This window comes from Pongo abelii, chromosome 5, assembly GCF_028885655.2.
Source record: "Pongo abelii isolate AG06213 chromosome 5, NHGRI_mPonAbe1-v2.0_pri, whole genome shotgun sequence".
Lineage (NCBI taxonomy): Eukaryota > Metazoa > Chordata > Mammalia > Primates > Hominidae > Pongo > Pongo abelii.
In genome coordinates this window covers 126,633,524-126,653,951 of record NC_071990.2, presented here as the reverse complement: position 1 = coordinate 126,653,951, position 20,428 = coordinate 126,633,524, and the positions used below count along the sequence as shown (strand labels likewise).

The 20,428-nt window shown below is 37.2% G+C and overlaps 1 protein-coding gene across 10 annotated transcripts in view; it reads right to left on the bottom strand.

Moving 5' to 3' along the window:
- TPD52L1 (TPD52 like 1) overlaps nucleotides 1-20,428 on the bottom strand; it is a 109,468-nt gene that overhangs the window by 20,277 nt on the left and 68,763 nt on the right. For all 10 annotated transcript variants that reach the window (XM_002817323.4, XM_002817324.5, XM_009242214.4 and 7 more), the window contains exon 3: nucleotides 13,883-14,031. In XM_002817323.4, coding sequence (XP_002817369.3) covers nucleotides 13,883-14,031 — 149 coding nt within the window. The remainder of the gene's footprint in view (nucleotides 1-13,882; nucleotides 14,032-20,428) is intronic.

Genomic DNA, 20,428 nt, shown 5'->3' with positions numbered 1-20,428 from the left:
GAGAAAGTCTTTTGCAGAAAAACAAATGCTGAGAGAAATTGCCACTACCAAGCCAGCCTGACAAGAAATGCTCAAGGGAGTTCTAAATCTTGAAACAGAACCTTGAAATACACCAAAATAGAACTTCCTCAAAGCGTAAATCTCACAGGACCTATAAAACAAGAACAAAATGAAACAAAACAAAACAGTATTTAGGCAACAACTAGCATAATGAATAGAACAGTACCTCACATCTCAATACTAACTTTGAATGTAAATGGCCTAAATGCTCCACTTAAAAGACACAGGATGGCAAAATGGATTAAAAACCACCAACCAAGTATCTGCTGTCCTCAAGAGACTCACCTAACACAAAAGGAATCACATCAACTTAAGGTAAAGAGGTGGAAAAAGATATTCCACACAAATGGAAACTAAAAGTGAGCAGGAGTAGCTATTCTTATATCAAACAAAACAGACTTTAAAGCAACAACACTAAAAAAAGACCAAGAGGGACATTATATAATGATAAAAGGATTAGTCCAATAAGAAAATATCACAGTCCTAAATACGTATGCACTGAATACTGGAGCTCCAAAATTCATAAAACAATTACTACCAGACCTGAGAAATGAGATAGATGGCTATGCAATAATAGTGAGGGACTTCAATACTACAATGACAGCACTAGACACGTCATCAAGATGGAAAATCAACAATGAAACAATGGACTTAAACTATACACTAGAACTAATGGACTTAACATATATTTACAGAACATTCTACCAAACAATTGCAGTATACATTCTTTTCATCAGCACATGAAACATTCTCTAAGATAGACCATATGATAGGCCACAAAACAAGTCTCAATAAATTTAAGAAAACTGAATTCATATCAAGTATCCTCTCAGAGCACAGTGGAATAAAACTGGAAATTGACTCCAAAAGGAAGCCTCAAAACTATACAAATATGTAGATATTAAATAATCTGCTCTTGAATAATCTTTGGTCAAATGAAATCAAGATGGAAATTAAAAAATTCTTTGAACTGAATGATAATAGTGAGACAACTTATCAAAACCTCTGGGATACAATAAAAGCAGTGCTAAGAGGAAATTTCATAGCATTAAATGCCTACATCAAAAAGTCTGAAAGACCCCAAATGGACAACCTAATGTCACATCTAAAGGAACTAGAGAAACAGAAGCAAACCAAACCCAAATCCAGCAGAAGAAAAAAAAAATAACAAAGATCAGAGCAGAACTAAATGAAATTGACCAAAAAAAAGACGTAAAAGTTAAATGAAACAAAAAGCTGGTTCTTCAAAAAGATAAACAAAATTGATAGACCATTAGCAAGATTAACCAAGAAAACAAGAGAGAGAAGCCAAAGAGGCTCAACTAGAAATGAAATGGGAGATATCACAACTGATACCACAGAAATACAAACATTCAAGGCTACTACAAATACCTTCATGCACACAAACTAGAAAATCTAGAGGAGATGGGTAAGTTCCTGGAAATATATCAATACAACCCTCCTAGATGAAATCAGGAAGAAATAGAAACTCTGAACAGACCAATAATATGTAGCGAGATTGAAACAGTAACAAAAAAATTGACAATTAAAAAAAAAGTCCAGGGCCATATACACTCACAGCTAATTCTATCAGACATTTAAAGAAGAATTGGTAGCAATCCTACTGGAACTATTCCAAAAGACAGAGAAAGAGGAAATCCTCCTAGATCATTCTACGAAGCCAGTATCACCAAATGTAATGCCAAAACAAGGAAAGGACATAACAAGAAAAGAAAACATATCCCTGATGAACATAGATATAAAAATCCTCAACAAAATACTAGCTAACTGAATCCAACAGCATATCAAAAATATAATCCACCATAATCAAGTGGATTTCATACCAGGGATTCAGGGATGCTTTAACATATGCAAATCAATAAATGTGATACATTACATAAACAGAATTAAAAACAAAAATCATATGATCATCTCAATAGACACAGAAAAGTTATTTGACAAAATACGGCATCCGTTTATGATTAAAGATCTCTGCATAATCAGCATAGAAGAGACATACTTCAAGATAATAAAAGCCATCTATGACAAACCCACAGCCAGCCTCATACTAAATGGGAGAAAAGTTGAAAGCATTCCCTCAAGAACTGGAACAAGATAAGGATGCCCACTTTCACCACTTCTATTCAATATAGTACTGGAAGTCCTAGCCAGAGCAATCAGACAAGAAAAAGAAATAAAAGGCATCTAAATTGGAAAAGAGGAAGTCAAACTGTTGCTGTTCACTGATGATATGACTGAATACCTAGAAAACCCTAAAGACTCATTAAAAAAGCCACTAGATCTGATGAATGAATTCAGTAAAGTTTCAGGATACAAAATCAATGTACACAAATCAGTAGCACTGCTGTACACCAACAATGACCAAACTGAGAATCAAATAAAGAACTCAATCCCTTTTACAATAGCTGCAAAAAATAAAAAATAAAATACTTAGGAATATACTTAACCAAGTAGGTGAAAGATACTTACAAGGAAAATGACAAAACATTGCTGAAAGAAACCAAAGATAACACAAACAAATGGAAACACAAATGAAAACCCATGCTCACGAATGGGTAGAATCAGTATTGTGAAAATGACCATACTGCCAATGGCAATCTATAGATTCAATGCAATTCCCGTCAAAATATCATTATCACTCTTCACTGAACTAGAAAAAACAATTCTGAAATTCACATGGAACCCCCAAAAAAGCCCACATAGCCAAAGCAATACTAAGCAAAAAGAACAAATCTGGAGGTATCATATTACGAGACTTCAAACTATACTACAAGGCTGTAGTTACCAAAATAGCATGGTACTGGTATAAAAATAGGCTCGTAGAACAATGGAAGAGAACAGAGAATCCAGAAAGGAAGCCAATACTTACAGTAAAGTGATCTTTGGCAAAGCAAACAAAAACATAAAGTGGGGAAAGGACTCCCTATTCAACAAATGGTGCTGGGTAATTGGAAAGTCACATGTAGAAGAACGAAACTGGATCCTCATCTCTCACCTTATACAAAAATCAACTCAAGATGAATTTGAGACTTAAATCTAAGACCTGAAACTGTAAAAATTCTAGAAGATAACATCAGAAAAACTCTTCTAGACTTTGGCTTAGGCAAAGAGTTCATGACCAAGAACACAAAAGCAAATGCAACATAAATAAACATATGGGACCTAATTAAACTAAAAAGCTTCTGCACAGCAGAAGAAATAATCAGCAAATAGACAAACCAGAGTGGGAGAAAATCTTTGCAAACTATGCATCTGACAAAGGACTAATATCCAGAACCTACAAGAAACTCAAAACTCAAACAAATCAGCAAGAACAAAACAACCCCATCAAAAAGTGGGTAAAGGACATTGATATGGTTTGCCTGGGTCCCCACCCAAATCTCATCTGGAATTGTAGCTCCCATAAGTTCTACATGTTGTGGGAGGGACCTGGTGGGAGATAATTGAATCATGGGGATGGTTTCCCACATACTATTTTTGTGGTAGTAAATAAGTCTCATGAGATCTGATGGTTTTATAAGGGGTTCCCCTGTTGCTTGGCTCTCATTCTCTCTTTCCTGCTGCCATGTAAGATGTGCTTTCCACCTTCTGCCATAATTGTGAGGCATTCCCAGCCAGGTGGAACTGTGAATCCATTAAACCTCTTTTTCTTTATAAATTACCCAGTCTTGGGTATGTCTTTATCAGCAGCATGATAACAGACTAATACAGACATGAACACACAATTCTCAAAAGAAGATATACAAATGGCCAACAAATGTGAAAAAATGCCCAACATCACTAATTATCAGAGAAATGCAAATTGAAACTACAATGAAATACCACCTTACTCCTGCAAAAATGACCATAATTTAAAAATCAAAAAATAATAGACATTGGCATTGATGTGGTGAAAAGTGAATACTTTTACACTGCTGGTGGGAATGTAAAGTACTACAACCACTACAGAAAACAGTATGAAGATTCCTTAAAGAACTAAAAGCATAACTACCATTCAATCCAGCAATCGCACTACTGGGTATCTACCCAAAGGGAAAGACGTCATTATATGAAAAAGACACTTACACATGCATATTTATAGCAGCACAATTTGCAACTGCAAAAATATGGAACCAGCTTACGTGCCCATCAACTGATGAGTGGATAAAGAAAATGTGATATATATATAATATATATCTGATATATTATATATACATATATATATAAAATATAACTGTGGTAGGAAGTCCAGATTTTTCTTTATTTGTAAACAAGTCCTCTTGTTTTTAAGGCCAAAACTACTACATTTAAATCTTGCTTTTAAATCTTGCTTTCTGAGTCTAGTTAATATATATTCATATATACCGTGGAATACTACTCAGCCATAAAAGGGAATGAAATAATGGCATTTGCAGCAATCTGGATGGAGTTGGAGACCATTATTCTAAGTGAAGTAACTCAGGAATGGAAAACCAAACATTGTATGTTCTCATTTATAAGTGGGAACTAAGCTGTGAGGATCCAAAGGCATAAGAACGATATAATGGACTTTGGGGACTCGGGGGGAAGGGTTCGAGGGGGGTGAGGGATAAAAGACCACACCTTGGGTACAATGTACACTGCTTGGGTGATGGGTGCATCAAAATCTCAGACATCACCCCTGAAAACTTATCCATGTAACCAAAAGCCACCTGTTTCCCAAAAACTATTGAAATAACATTTAAAAAGATAAAAAATTATTATCTAAATTGTCATTAGTGATAAGACAGTTAAAAATACTAAAAATGTTAAAGACTAGAAATAAAAATACCAATCATCATTAGAAGATTTTAGTGAGGTGTGATCTTGAAATGTCATGTGCTAAGAATTCTTCAGAAGAAGCCTGCTACTAAATAGTTTTCCAAAGCAGTGTCTTGAACACTTGGATTAACTAGACTCAGAAAGCAAGATTTAAATGTAGTAGTTTTGGCCTTAAAAACAAAATGATTTATTTACAAATAAATAAAGAAAAATCTGGACTTCCTACCACAGTTATATTTTTAGGATGCTGACGAAGGTTTCAGTAAGTAATAACTGGGTAATGAAATCAAATCTGTGAAAAGGGCATTAAAAATGGAGTTCAAGGCTGGGCGTCGTGGCTCATGCGGGCAATCTCAGCACTTTGGGAGGCTGAGGAGGGTGGATCACCTGAGGTCAGGAGTTAGAGATTAGCCTGGCAAACATGGTGAAACCCTGTCTCTACTAAAAAAACAAAACAAAACAAAACAAAATAAAACAAAATCAGGGCTGGGTGGCACATGCCTGTGATCCCAGCAACTCGGGAGGCTGAGGCAGGAGAATTGCTTGAACCCAGGAGGCAGCGGCTGCAGTGACCTGAAATTGTGCCATAAATAAATAAATAAATAAATAAATAAATAAATAAATAAACAAAGGAGTTGGAAGTGAGGAAAGTACAGTATTATATGCTGATGAAACATTATTACACTATGGACTGTGATTCAGAATTAGGCTCAATCCAGGACTCTACTGACATCACAATTCTGAAAAACATCAAGAAAAACTTTTTTTCCTGTGCAAAAACTTACGTGTTTTGGTAAGGAAATAGAACAATCTATTGAATGCCCAAAATAGGAGACTAGCATCATCTTTAACCTTTCTATTTCTTTCATTCTCCAAATCAAATTCATCAGGAAAACCCTGTTGGTTCATTTCAACTTTCAAAATAGATGTGGAGTCTATTTTCTCATTGCTTCCACTACTCTCCACCTTAGTTCAAGCCACCATCATCACTCACCGGGGCTCTTGCAATCACCTCCTAACTAAACTCCATACTTCCACCTTATCCTTCTACAGTCCCTTTTCAACACCGCAGCCAGAGGGACCCATTAAAGCATTAAATTGGAGCATGTCTCTGCTCAAAACCTTGTACTATCTCCTCATAATACTCATGGTGAAAAGCCAAAGTCCACCTGGTGGGCCTTCTGATGGCCCTACACAGTCTGGTCCCCTCTCATTTCTTCTTACTCCTTCACTCTGCTCCAGACCTTCCAGCCTCCTCACTGTCCCTGGAACATACCAGGCCCCCTCCTACCTTCGGGCCTCTGCTCTAGCTGTTCTGCTTTGTGATGCTATCAAATATGGCACGAAAAGGGTTGTGCTGTATTTTAAATGTCCCATTTTGAAGAATTAAAAAGACTTAAGCCTGCACCCTTGAGAAGACTGTAAAAGCAACCTCTTTCTGTCCAATCAAGGCCAGAGGTCCCTGGGGCCTTGGCCACTTGGTGCCTGCAGAATGGACTGACCCCTAGGGAGAAGAGAGTGATAAGGGTAAAAAGGAAACCAGGGAAGGGTGGAGGAAAGGAAGAAAGTCTATTGAGCAATCACCTGCCGCTGACTCTGTGTGGCCTGAAAGGTGACTCAAGGGAAAAGTAAATAAATTTTCTGCAGTATCTGTGGCTTTTGCATGAAGTTGGGACTGGCTACTAGTTAGAGAATTCATTCTTGTGTTGGTTCCACATTTCTTCAAGAATTCTTACAATTAGACCCAATATTTAATTTTCTTTTAAGCTTTTCCATGTAGTCTAACTTTATATATTTGAGAATGTTCTGAATTAAGATATAATTTTTTAAACACTTGTTTCTGTGTGTGTGACATTCCGAATTTAATGCATAATTTAAATATAGCTAGCTAGAGAGAAGTATATATTGAAAATAGGTGATAGCTACATTGTGTTTTAAACACATTTCTATAGCAAAATGGCAGGTGAGCATATGCAGTGATCTGATTACTTTAGTGTGGTATTAATATTATTTATGTCTCCATCATGAAAAATGCAAGTCTATTTCTATGTGAAATTTTATAGTTAAAATTCAGCTATACACCTAGTTTAATTCAGTGTTAAAGATTTTAGGACTCCTTATTTCCAAGAATTATTTAATGTTAAATCTGAAGGGCACTGGAGCTAAATCCCTTCAGATTACAGATGATGAAACTGAGGCCCAAAAGAGTTATGTGACTCTTAGTGACACAGGTAAGTCTAGGGCCTAGTCCAGGGTGCCTGCTTTCCATTAAAATGTCTTGTTGCCTTGAAGATGATAGACATTTAAAGGTGAGTTGGGTCAGCTTTCTATAGCACCAGTGTTCAGAGAGAGAAATAATACTGTATTTCAGGAATGCTAAAATGCACATTTTTTCCCCACATTTTTACACCTCTTCCCTAGGCTAAGCATCATATTCCTTTTATATATATATATAGACTTGGGATCTCACTATATTATCCAAGCTGGCCTCGAATTCCTAGACTCTGGCAATCCTTCTGCCTTAGCCTCCCCAGCAGCTGGGATTATAGGCAAGCACCACTGAGCCCAGCTAACCATCACATTTCTTGAAAACGGTTAGTTGCTATTTTATATACATTACTTGGAAATCAACAATCGAAAGAGATTTCAAAAGGGTAAACAGTGAGAAAGGGTTCTATGTCAGGAAATGATTTTCAAGAACAAAGTAATCAGAGACCCCATGAGAAACAGGCCATTGGGCTCCAAGTACTTAAAAGCACCAAGGAGCACCACTCACACTAGAGCCTAGGCCAAGCTTGTCCAACCCGCGGCCTATGGGTCACATGTGGCCCAGGACAGCTCTGAATGCAGCGCAACACAAACTCATAAACTTTCTTAAATCATTATGAGTTTTTTTTTTTTTTGCAACTTTTTTTTTTCTTTTTAGCTCATCAGCTCTCCTTAGTGTATTTTATGTGTGGCCCAAGACAATTCTTCTTCCAGTGTGGCCCAGGGAGGCCCAGATATTGGACATGCCTGGTCTAAGCAAATGGTGCCTCAGGAGTTATGTATTGCACAGGCCCTGTAACCTTATGCTGCATCCTGATTGAACTTGATCTTAAAATTGCATGAGTAAGATAGATCCCCATCCAGAAGCTAGGAGCCTCAGTCTTGGGGAAAAGAAAACCCTCCTAGCAGCCAAAAGAAGTTGGTGTTTTATTATTATTATTATTATTTGTAGACAGGGTATCACTTGGTCACCCAGGCTGGAGTGCAGTGGAGTGAACATGGCTCATTGCTCATTGCTTGAGCCATCTCCTGGGCTCAAGCAATCCTCCCACCTCAGCCCCCTAAGTAGCCGGGACTACAGGTGCTCACCACCATATTTGGCTGATGTTTTGCATTTTTTGTAAAGACGGAGTTTCACCACGCTGTCCAGGCTGATCTTGAACTCGTGAGCTCAAGCAATTCTCTCACCTCGGCCTCCTGAAGGGCTAGGATTGTAGGTGTGAGCCATGGCACTCGATGATGTATTGCATTTTACTCCCTTTATTATGCCATGGAATCTGGCACATTTTTAATACTTAAGATTGTTTTTCAACCCTGTCATATAAAACTATGTGCAATAATATTCAAATAATGAAAAACAACTTAAATACTAATACCTTGATTGACTTGACAATCTTGAACTTAAATAGAAATAGTATTTAGCATTTCAGATTGCTAGCTCTCTTACTTTAAGCTAAATATAGGTTCACCATTGCTGACTTACATAATTGATAGAGCAGAGGAACAATATGTTTTCCTTAAGTAAAAGCAGGAATGTGTAAGATATCTTTGAGGTGCCGTCAGTTTTGCATTAGGTGGCAGAAATGTTGAAAGTATATGCTTCAAGTCTGTGTTCTGTGCCTGTCCTCATTTCAGCTACAGGAGCAGAATCAGGAGTTTCCAATGTGAAGCTTCTAACTCAAGAGAACAACTGAAGCTTTCAGGTGAGTGAAGAGAAATTTGCCCTTGTGTGTTCTAAAGCCATTCTAGCAGACAACACCGCTGTAGGACCTGCACTTCCCAACAAGGCTCAAATCTGGTCTAGGGCTGAACATTAGCTGCCGTTACTTTCATAGTTAAACATTTGCCTTTCTTTGGCAGCAATGGCAATAGCAGCTAATGTTTTTTAAAGCAATGGCAGCTAATGTTTATAGAGCACCTGATATGCATGAAGTCATTTAAGACTGCTTACTGAGAGATGTTTGGTGTTGAGTACATGTAAACTTCCTGTTTTTCAATGAAAGTCAACAGGAAAGTGGGCTTTACTTTTCAGAAACTCAATTTGGCTGGAATGGATAGCATTTATTGGCAAGGACAGGTTAGCTGTTTGGCCAGCACGCCAACAGGGGATATTCAGTAGTGTGAGGCAAGGGTCTCTGCAAGCCAAATAAAAAGCATTCTGTTGACTTTTCATGCAAAGTCCACTTAACATGTTTCACTAATTTGAACATCGGTGTTAATAATCAAAAGGAGAAAGCATGTTGTTTTCTAAATTGTTTTGACTTAAATAAAGCATTTTTCTACATACAACTAGAAGAAATAAAAAATTCATCTTTTTAGAAGAAGATATTTTATATCACGAATATATTTCCTCTTATGAGATTTAAAAGACAGTGTTCCTTTAATGGTTGCATATGCAGCATTTCACCAAAGATACAAAAAAATCATTTAAGATTATTTTATTCCAAAGGCTCCCTAAATATGTTATCAAAACATAAATTTACCACTTGAATCTAGAAGAAAAGAATCTACTTCCTGCCTTGTGTAATAAGATGAAAGCCTGAAGGTAAAAAGAATGAACAACCATGTGAGAGATTGGGTATGTACATCTTTTAAAATTAGGTCTTTAATCTTCACTGGCACTCCTGAACTCAATAGTGCTACAACCAGGCTCCCTCATAAAAAGAGATAATAAGAATTCCTGACCATAATGGCCTGGAAGTCTTAGAAGCACAAAATCAAAGAGTAAATAAATCATAAACTAACCTTAAATTCTTGAGGACTGTGCGTTTTGAAAATGCTGAATGTGAGGCTTTTCGTCCTCTTTATATAGAATAAAGTTATTAAGTTTTCAAAAAGATGGAATAGTTTAAATTCCTTTCCAAAACCTCTGCCCTCTGTCGACTTACCATTTAGATTGTGGCACAATTCAGAGGGATTTACTAGTGGGGGGATTTCATATTTCATGGGTTAGCAAAGCAGAATACTTGTTGGATAAATGAAGCCCACTGCTTTGAATAGCCCACCGTAAAGTTGCATTTCCTGATTCTACTTCTGCCTACAGAAGAGATTCGATTTCTCCTCCTTTACCCCAAAGTCACCCACCTCTCCCATGTCTCCTTGAAGTCTAAAGACAACATAAAAAGGCAGCAGAAAACCAAAAAATGGGGAGGACTTTTTGTATGTTCTTAGATACAAATCTAGGCAAGTAAAAAACTATGACAAGAACAACAGCAACAAGAAACCCTGGATACCGATGATCCCTTGACCTGTTCCTGTATTCCTGGAATCTTTCTGTAAAGGAGATAATTTCAGTCTGCTGTGTAATTATTCCTACTTATCAAGGCCTATTTCAATTTGAATCCTACTGCAGACTGAAATATGCCAAGATCTTTCATTAACATACCATAGATTTTCTTTTCATTATAAATCAAACTAAATAGGTCATGATTGCTTAATCAGTATGCAAAGTATTGCCTCTGGGAATCACACACATCCTCTGACAGCTAAAAATTTTTTTTAGTGCTTTGAAATCTAATTCTACCTAACCTAACCTGATCATAGCTCATCATTTCTTCACATCAAATTTTTCGTCATATGAGGTGTAGATTTTGTCCTGGAATGGGTATCATAAACAGCACTAAGAGCAGGGGTTTAATTAATTCAGAGGGATACAGATTTTATCGCTCCTCCGAACATATGATTAAGATCCACTGCCTTCCCTCAGCAACCAAGAAGAAAGGGTTGGAGACAGACCCTTTCCCCAAATTATACGGTTGATAGACTTATGCCTCTTCCTAAAGAGAGGGACTGGTTCTTCCCTACAAAGGAAAGTTCACTTCATTCCTAAAGGTTAGTGAGTTCATGACCATTTGTATTTATTAAGTAATCCCCAGGGAAATCTCATCTAGTCATCTAGTTTTCGATGTTATCTATATGCAGATGAATCCCAAATGTCCATCTCTGCCTTAAACTTTTCCACTGAGTTGTCCTCTCAGTCTATAAATCTGTTTATCTATTGGGCATTTCAGACTTTACGGAGCCAAAACGAATTATTGGGCCTCTCCTCCAGACTTGTTTCTCAATCTTTCTCACAGCAGCAAATAATCATTTCATGCCTACAAAGTGTCAGATGCTGTCCTGCAGGCTTTACGAACATTAACTTACTGAATCTTCACTACCTATGGGATCGGTATTAAGATGATCTCATTTCATGAATGCAGCAAGGCCTAGATTTCAACCCAAGCAACCATGAGCCTAACCACAATGCTCGTAAACAGTTCCAACACTCACTCAGTAGCCCAAGTCAAAGGCCTAGACATCACACTTGGTCCTATTTCCTTCATCATCCACCTGCAAACCACTGTTGATCTGTTCTCCAAATCCTTTCTATCCCCCTTGTCCATGATTTTGTCGAATAAACAAACAAACAAACAACAACAACAACAAAACTCAAACTCTGTCTTCCTAACTAGACTCTAAACTCCATAACCCCGGGAATAAATCTAGGCTATTCATCCAGCAAAATGCTTTACATTAAGTAGACTACCTGGCTATAAAACCTATTAGTTTTTCAAACATGGAAAAAACACAAATTAGACATTATCCCCTGTGGGAAGAGGCTAGAAGCCTTCCTTGAACTTGCCAGCTCTATTTCCAGTCCCAGGAGGAATATGAGTCTCTCCCCTCCCTTCCCCTAGCAGACCTAGCACAAATTTGACACTCCCTCTGCTCAGACATTCCCACCTCCCTGCCAGGCACCTCTCTCCTTCAGCAACAAAACTGCCAGCATTGCCCCCTCTTCCATTTGGTTAGTTTACCTATGCAATGTGATTAGGAAGGCCATGCAGGAAGGTCTTCCTGGTACTTATACCCCGCAGGGAAGTTCAGACCAGTGTTATACGAAACACTCAGGCCTGGATTAAATACAGAGGTGACCAAACGCAGAGAATTAGAGCTTGTTCAGCTTCACACTGTCAGGGCCATTAATCGGTATTGGCCACGAAAGTGGAAAGACAGAGGCCAAAACTACTGACAGATAAGCTTATTTAATTTAATGCCTAAAATCCAGTTACCCTTTCAGGAGATTGTTCATATGGTGTTGCAATTTATCTTTTAAACTGCTGCACATCAATGTGTGGTTTCTTATTTTTTCCTGTAATTGTCATCATTAGTTTGGGGAAGGTTGGTTAGCTTCTGGAGATAAACTGACAAGCTCCCTGGCTTCATTCTGCCTGACTCTGGGCTATGCTCTGAACCTATCTGGTTGAGTCCTTAGGGTGCACAAGCATAGAGCCCAATAGGACTGCTAGGCCATATTAGAGGGAGAAAAACATTCTCATTCTTATGGAAACTAAGGAAGTTGGGGAGATGTCATGCTCGTTTTAGACCCAATTCCTCATACAAAGGACATCTTCTCATAGGAGCAAAAAGTCTTACATCTTAATTCTTAGGAACCAGCAGGCAAAGTTGGCTGCTGGCAAAACTGAAATAATTGCTGTCAATTATTGGTACCTCCTCCTACCATCAGGTCTCTCTATGCCTAGGAGAAACACAGAAAAATTGACTGCCACTTAGGTATTAGGAATGCAATATCTTTACCTTCCAAAGTGTGATAGTAGAGAAGAAAATGCATAACCCAAAGACAATTTCTTAATGGTGAAATTTGGGACTAAAGTTAGGGCTAGGGATAAAGCCTCTGTGATTTCCTCACCAGCCCCTAACCCCCAATACACAAAAAGAAGAAAAAGCACATCACATATGTGGAGTACTCCCCTTTGGTACAAGACCCCCTGGCAGGTAAAATACTTTGCAACATTAGAAAAGCACCATCATCATTAAATATTTCATGCAACTTAAGAATAAGCTAATAAAAAAACTGTGATTGTAGAATAATCGAGATTATTCTGTACCTTACCTAACACAAGACAGGATGATAATGGCACAGTAAAAACCGTTTCTTCTTGATTTTTCTTTTGAGACAGAGTCTCCCTCTGTCGCCAGGCTGGAGTGCAGTGGTGCCATCTCGACTCATTGCAACCTCTGCCTCCTGGGTTCAAGCGATTCCCCTGCTTCAGCCTCCCGAGTAGCTGGGATTACAGGGGCATGCCACCACATCCAACTGATTTTTGTATTTTTTAGTAGAGACGAGGTTTCACCATGTTAGCCAGGATGGTCTTGATCTCCTGACCTTGTGATCCACCTGCCTCGGCTTCCCAAAGTGCTGGGATTACAGGGCCAAAACTGTAATCTAAACCCAGTGCTAAAACTGGTCTAAACCCAGCTCTAAAAATTCCCTAGAATAGTGAGAATGGAAAGTGCAAAACAAAAGATGAGAAGTACAAGGTTTTCTTTGTAAATCAAACTGCCAACCACTTTTGGAAGACATACATAGTGAGTGTCAAGTGTGCTGAGGAGAAAACACCTTCCCATTTATAGTTTTTATGAGAAAAAGTTTTTAAAAAAAGTATATTTGACAAATGTTTAAAAATACAAAGAGAAAAACATTTAAACAATAAAACCTAATGAAAGTAGTCTGAGTGAAAATAGAGTTTCAGTGAACAGAGTTTTATTTCATGAAGCTACTTTATAGAATCTGCTTCACATGCAACATACTTAATGATTATTCACATTTCTTTGCTTTGCTTTTAGAGAAAGTATTTTTTTTTCCTAGCTTCATGCACCAAATCATCCTTGTAGGAAAAATGAAACAAAACACAACAGAATGAGGAGCCAGCAGGCTGAGTTAATAAGACACTGTTCATATGATACTTACGCAGTGGTAGTCTGCATGTCATGCCAGCTTTTGCTGAAGTTCTGTTTTAATTCATTCATCAGGTTCATGCCGAGTTTTTGTTTTATCTCAACTAGATGCCTTTCTTTCGCTGACAAAACTTGTCGTAGTGTTGTAATTTCGTCTTCTAGCTACAAGGAGGAGAGGAAATGGTGGGGGGAAATGTCAGACCAGCAAAAAAGGATACTTACAGAAGCTCTGGGTATTCCAAAGCAGCCTCTGACCCTCCTATTTATACAATCCCACGTGTAGGTTTGCCAAACACACCCCATACAGATGATAGTCTAATATCTCAAAGTAGAAACAGAATTTTTCATTTTAATGATTATAGAAGTAATCTATGCTGCTTGTTAAAAAAAAAAAGTCAGACTGTACAGAAAAATATAAACAAGAAAATAAAAATCACCTGTATCCTGCTAGGAAATAGCCACTGCTTATTTTTTGGTTTCTAAACTTCCAAATGTTCTTTCTATAAGTTGTATATAGACATAATTTTTGAACAAAAATTGGTTTTCTACTGTACCCTTATTTTATATAACTTCTTCTCAAGTGTCACTTTATTTATTTTAAAGACACAGTGTCTCACTATGTTGACCAGGCTGGTCTCAAACTCTTGGCCTCAAGGGATTCTCCTGTCTTGGCCTCCCAAAGTGTTGGGATTACAGACGTGAGCCACCACGCCTGGCCTCAATGTAGTTTATTTTTTGCCAACCACACACAGTTGCATTGGCGCAGGAATGGAATTGGCACACAATGGGGTTTTGCCAAGCTAATGCCTTAAGAAAGGAAGGAACAAGGGATTAGAGGATGTATGTAAAAGAGTGATTTGTGTTGATTTTTCTTTTTAACAGTTTTATTGACCTGTAACTGTCATACAATAAGCTGCAGACATTTAAAGTGTATATGTATAATTTGTAAGATTTAACATATGTATCTACCCGTGAAGCCATTATCAGAATCAAGGAAGTGAACATATTCATCACCTTTTACTTGCTTCTTGTTCTTCCTATCTCCCTCTTCTTTCCTTTCCCCCAATCCACTCTCACCAGAGAGCCACTGACTTACTTTCTTTCCCTAGGGTTTAGTTTGCAGATATTTACTAGAATTTTATACAAATTGAATCATAGAGTATATACTCATTTTTGCTTGGCTTTGCAGATGGTTATTTTACGTTCATTTATGTTGCTGCATTATCAATGGTTCTTCCCCTTCTTTTGCAGAGTAGTATTCCATTGAATGGATATGCCATGGTGTGTTGTTTATTTGCCTGTTGAAGGGCATTTAGGTTAGGCTAATGCAAATAAAGCTGCTATGAACATTCACGTACAAGGCTTCGCATGGACATATTTCCTCTTTCCCCTGTGCTACAGAAAAGCAGATCTCTTCAGCACTATAAAATTGCTCTTGTAAATGCAATTTCTAACAAAAGAGCTCTGTAAAGTACTCAGATTTTGGACAGTGCTGTTCTATCCTGTGAAAATAAATCTGAATAAATCACAAAGTCTTTGATTTTAATTAGTTGTCATACTCTATAATATACTGCTCTGGTATCAGTGCTTACATTTACATCTTTGTTTTCTGAAAAACACAAAACAAATTTTGTGACGTTTCCTTGTTAAGCCAGGAAAGAATCATTAGAAGTACCTTAGTATCCCACATGCATGGAGATAATAAAAGTCTGTCACTTTAGTAGATTTCTTACTAAATTTTTTTAAAAAGGAGCAACTGTGGCTCATTTGCATGTAAAGTGTCACTCTAGTTCGGACCACAAGCTGCATCACGCCAACCCTGTCAGGCTGTCAGTCATCTTGCAAATGCATTCCTTGGATCACCAGAGTCACAGCTCCTAGGAAAGCAACTCAAGAAGGGCATCTGCCTTTGCAGAAACAAAACATGCAATAAAACCCCCAGTCTTTCACTAGCCCCAATAGTGAACAGACAGAAATGGTTTTGTGAACCTTTATATACACAAATAATCACGTAAGCAAAACAAGCAGAAATACTGAATCACAAGCATCTTAAATACCACAGTAAGAAGTAGCAGTATCTTGGGGTTTTTAATATCAGCAAAATGTCCTGGCAATTTAACATCATCCATTTCTTTATGTTCACGGAACATTTTTTATATGTACATGGACATCTTTTTAAAATCTAAAGTGAATTACATATTCTACAAACATAGTATAATCAATAGAACCCTGTCTTTCCTCGATGAGCAAGAGTCTTCAGTGTGCATACATACACTGATTGCTGTAAAAGGAGTATATTTAGGGACCACCAAAGAGAATAATGCTTTTAGTCTCTCCATTAAATGAGAATACACTGTTATTTTAAAATTAAGCCCTTCTATTCTTTTGTTATCATGTCATATTTCTCTTTTTCATCTTTGTCAATGTGTCCTCCTCCATTTAATCTGCTGCCCAATATTTCTCATGGTTGTATCTCTTGCTCTTTTACCACAGAAAATGCTTGGGGTTCATGTCAGCCTTTTATTCTCTATTAAAAAGGCCATTTCTGCTTTCTTTCATTTAGAGTGACTGAAATTACTGGGAGTCTGGGTTTTTTTCGGGGGGGTATATTGAGTGTTACAGTATTTTCCACTGTGTAAAAAAATAAGGGGAAAATTTTAACTTGCTGAAATAAACTACAGATGTACACAAGGAGAAAGAGGCTTGAACACCTTAATATTCTCAACCTCATAGCCATGGAGCCCCATAAGTGTATTAAAAACCACGAGGGGCTGTGGATTATTCATTTGTTATCTGGAGGTGGGGACTGAGTAAAGGATTCAGAGCTACCATTAAATTTTTAATAAAATCTTGATCTCCCAAAAGTGATAGAAACATTAAAGTGACCAATTTAATAAAAATCATTCTAAAGAAAAAGAAATATAAAGGTCCCACACTTAATAATTTAAAAATTATTTTAATTATTTTTCAAAGACACATATGGGGAAGAGACCTCTTTCAAAGACACATATGGGGAAGAGACCTCTAATAATGAAGATATGAAGTGAGCTATTTAAGTTGGGTGTATTCTCAGATTCTATAATAAAATTCTAACCATTTCAATGCAATATAAAGACTCACACTTCTCAAAACATTCAGAATATTTATCAGAGAGCTAAATATATGCCAAAAACTAATCCCAAAAGTTGGAAAAACAGACAATCTTTAATTACATTAACTTGTAAGGTTCCAAAAGGCCAACAACCTCTCTTTGTACAGAACCAAGAGTCCTGCCACAATGAGGTCTTTAATTACAAATACCTTAAAGGCTGCTGCTGATGAACTTCAATTGTTTATCTGGTTGAGATCATTTGGTCTAGTTATCTCAGTGGTTCTCAACTTCAGTTTAAATAAGAGAGCATATTTAAAATGCAGATTCCCAGGCATCTGCTGCCTTTTAATGCCCTGAGAGTTCAAGGCCTTAGATTTCGTGGAGCCAGACTACTTATGTTATTTAGTAAGCATCCTCAGATATTCTGATACAAGTAGTATGGAAACTCTAAATTGTAAGTACTTCTGTAAGCCACATCCAATTTGGAATGAGATGAAGTGCAAGTAAATCACGTTAATGAATTAAAGTATTTAATATATCTTTTCTTTTTAATTTTAAATAATTATTTCTGCATTGCAAATTAATGGTCTAGTTCTCTGGTTTCTTGACTCTCTAGAAGATCTCCTTGTAGGATGAATATTTATGCCCAATATTAGATATTTAAACTTGATTATTTAAATATGAATTAACAGGAAAATAACAAGTGTTGACAAAGATGTGGAGGCATTGGAACCTTTGTACATTACTGGTAGGAATGCAAAATAGTTCCACCACTGTGGAAAACAGTCGCACAGTTCCTCAGAAAGTTAAACACAGAATTAATTTCCCCAGGACTCAGCAATTCCACTGTTAGGTATATACCCCAAAGAATTGAGAACAGGTACTCAAACAAATACATAGAAATGCATGTTCATAGCAGCACTATTCACAATAGACCAAAGGTGACTACAGCCCAAATGTCCATCAAGAGGTGAATGGATAAACAAATTGTAGTAGATAAATAAAATGGAATATTATTCAGCCATAAAAACAATGAAGTACTAAAACATGCTACAACATGGATGAACCTCAAAAACATCAGGCTAAGTGAAAGAAGCCAGACACAAAAGGTCACATATCGTATGATTCCATTTATATGAAATATCAAGAATAGGTAAGCCCATACAGAGAGAATGAAGACTGGCGGCTGCCAGGGGCTGGGGAGTGGGAAATGGAAGCAACTGCTTAATGAGTACAAGTTTCCTTTCAGATGTGGTGGTTACACAATGCAACATCGTGAGTGCACTAAATGCCACTGAATTGGTCACTTTAAAATGGATAAGTTTATGTTATATAAATTTATCTAAAGAAAAATGTAAAAAAGTGAACTAACTAGTCTGAATTAGCTAATGAATTAGCTTCAGTATGAAATTTATAAAATTTGTTTTTCTGTTTTATCTGCTAGATTACATAAAATTTCTAACTGCAACCCAGAAGGAAAAATATTTTCATAAACTAGGCATCATCAGTATGTTATTTAGGAGTAACCACATTTGGTCTCATGTGCACGAGGCTTCAAGGCCTGCCTCTCTGGGCTACTCCTGCCTTTGACTAAGAGACCCAAGATTAAAATGCAGATACTGTCTGAGAGGGGCAAAACAATAAGATATTATGGTTATGAACACATTAGCTAGCTCAGTCCAGAAAGAGTTAAGGTCTTCAGGAAGGAGCTGAGAGAGAGAGAGAGAGGCCCAGAGCCTAAGGCACTTCTTTGCAAGTGTAAGACACTGTTAGCTTGAGGGCACTGTGTGTTCTTGGGGACTGCACAGACCAGAGGAAGAGGAAAGAGCCAAAGGAGAGATTGAGAGAGCATGAAAATAGGCTTTATTTACTTGATAATGCTGTCTGGTATTTTTCCTATTCCTATTAATGCCTATTTCTCTTAAGTCATCTTATCTCAGGGACATTGGCAGTACTTGATTGTTATATAATCACAAATTTACAGTACTAATGCCAAAACTTTATCCTTTTCAAAAGGCAAGACACATTATGAAATACTAAACATAAAATGCAGTTTAGTGAAATTAAAGTGGGAGTGGGATGATAGTGGCACAGAATTATTGGGCAAGTGTATTTAAAGAGAGAGAGAGAAAAAAAAAAACCAGATGTGTAAAGACTTCAGAAAAGGTGTCTGGTAATAAGACCAATGAGAATAAATATCTGAAACAAAAGATTACTTCTTTATTTATTGACAAGGTTTGTAAAAAAAAAAAAGAGCATATTCTACTTTTGGCATTTACAAATATAAATGTTTGCTTAAAATATAAAATAACTCAAGCTAATTATAATATTAATTACATTCCTTCTATGCATGAACCACTGCACAAGATCAGAGGTGATATTGGCCTCACACTTGACGAACTTTAAAAAAGATACATATTGCATGACCACAACAATAAATTAAAGATCAAGTTATGTTAAAAGATTCCATTTTATTTTATTTATTTATTTTTTTGAGATGGCGTCTCACCCTGTTGCCTAGGCTGGAGTGCAGTGGCACGATCTTGGCTCACTGCAACCTCCGCCTCCTGGATTCAAGCAATTCTTGTGCCTCAGCTTCCCAAGTAGCTGGGATTATAGGCGCGTGCCACCATGCCTGACTAAGTTTTGTATTTTTAGTAGAGACAGGGTTTCTCCATGTTGGCCAGGCTGGTCTCAAACTCCTGACCTCTGATGATCCCCCCACCTCGGCCTCCCAAAGTGCTGGGATTATAGGCATGAGCCACCACAGCTGGCCAAGAGATTCCTCTTTTAAAATGCTGAATTTGTCCAAGATGTAAGCTTTTTGGACACTACTGGCTTATTTTACGTTTCCTACCAAAAGAAGTCTTCCTCTTGCCAGCACTTGGTAAGCACACAAAAAATATGTTGGCTGTGTGGGAGAATGGGGTTATGAGATTGGTTGAAGTCTAAGGGTAACCTCATGGGAATATTATCAAGAAGATAATGCAGGATAAGACAGAGGGGAGGGATGAGAAAGAGAGCTGGGAGGAAGGAATCCAGCATAGCCAGAAAGCAGTAGGAGGTGTCAACCTGAAATAATAAAATGGATCAGAATCCAGTTTAAGAGTTAATTCAAGTGAAAAGCTAAGGATAGACATCTGGGAAACACAGACTCTAAAGGAATGTGGTTAGTGCTATGAAGCTGAAAAGTTAAGGTCTTATTTACATAGGCAGAAAACAAAGAAATTTAATAGGATTACAGCATTTTCCGTATATTGCTGGTTTATGAGTTACAGCAATTTGATTAGTTACAGCTTGTTTTCTTTTTCTTTTCCAATTTAAAAGTATATGTTTAACATTCCATCTTAGACAATCTAAGGTGTTTGTGTAAGAGAATAAAGAGGGAAGTTAATCTATAATAAAAGAAGTCTTCTCTGGTGCCCTTTAGTCTTTTATAGCATTTTACAAAACAATGTAGGTAACAAA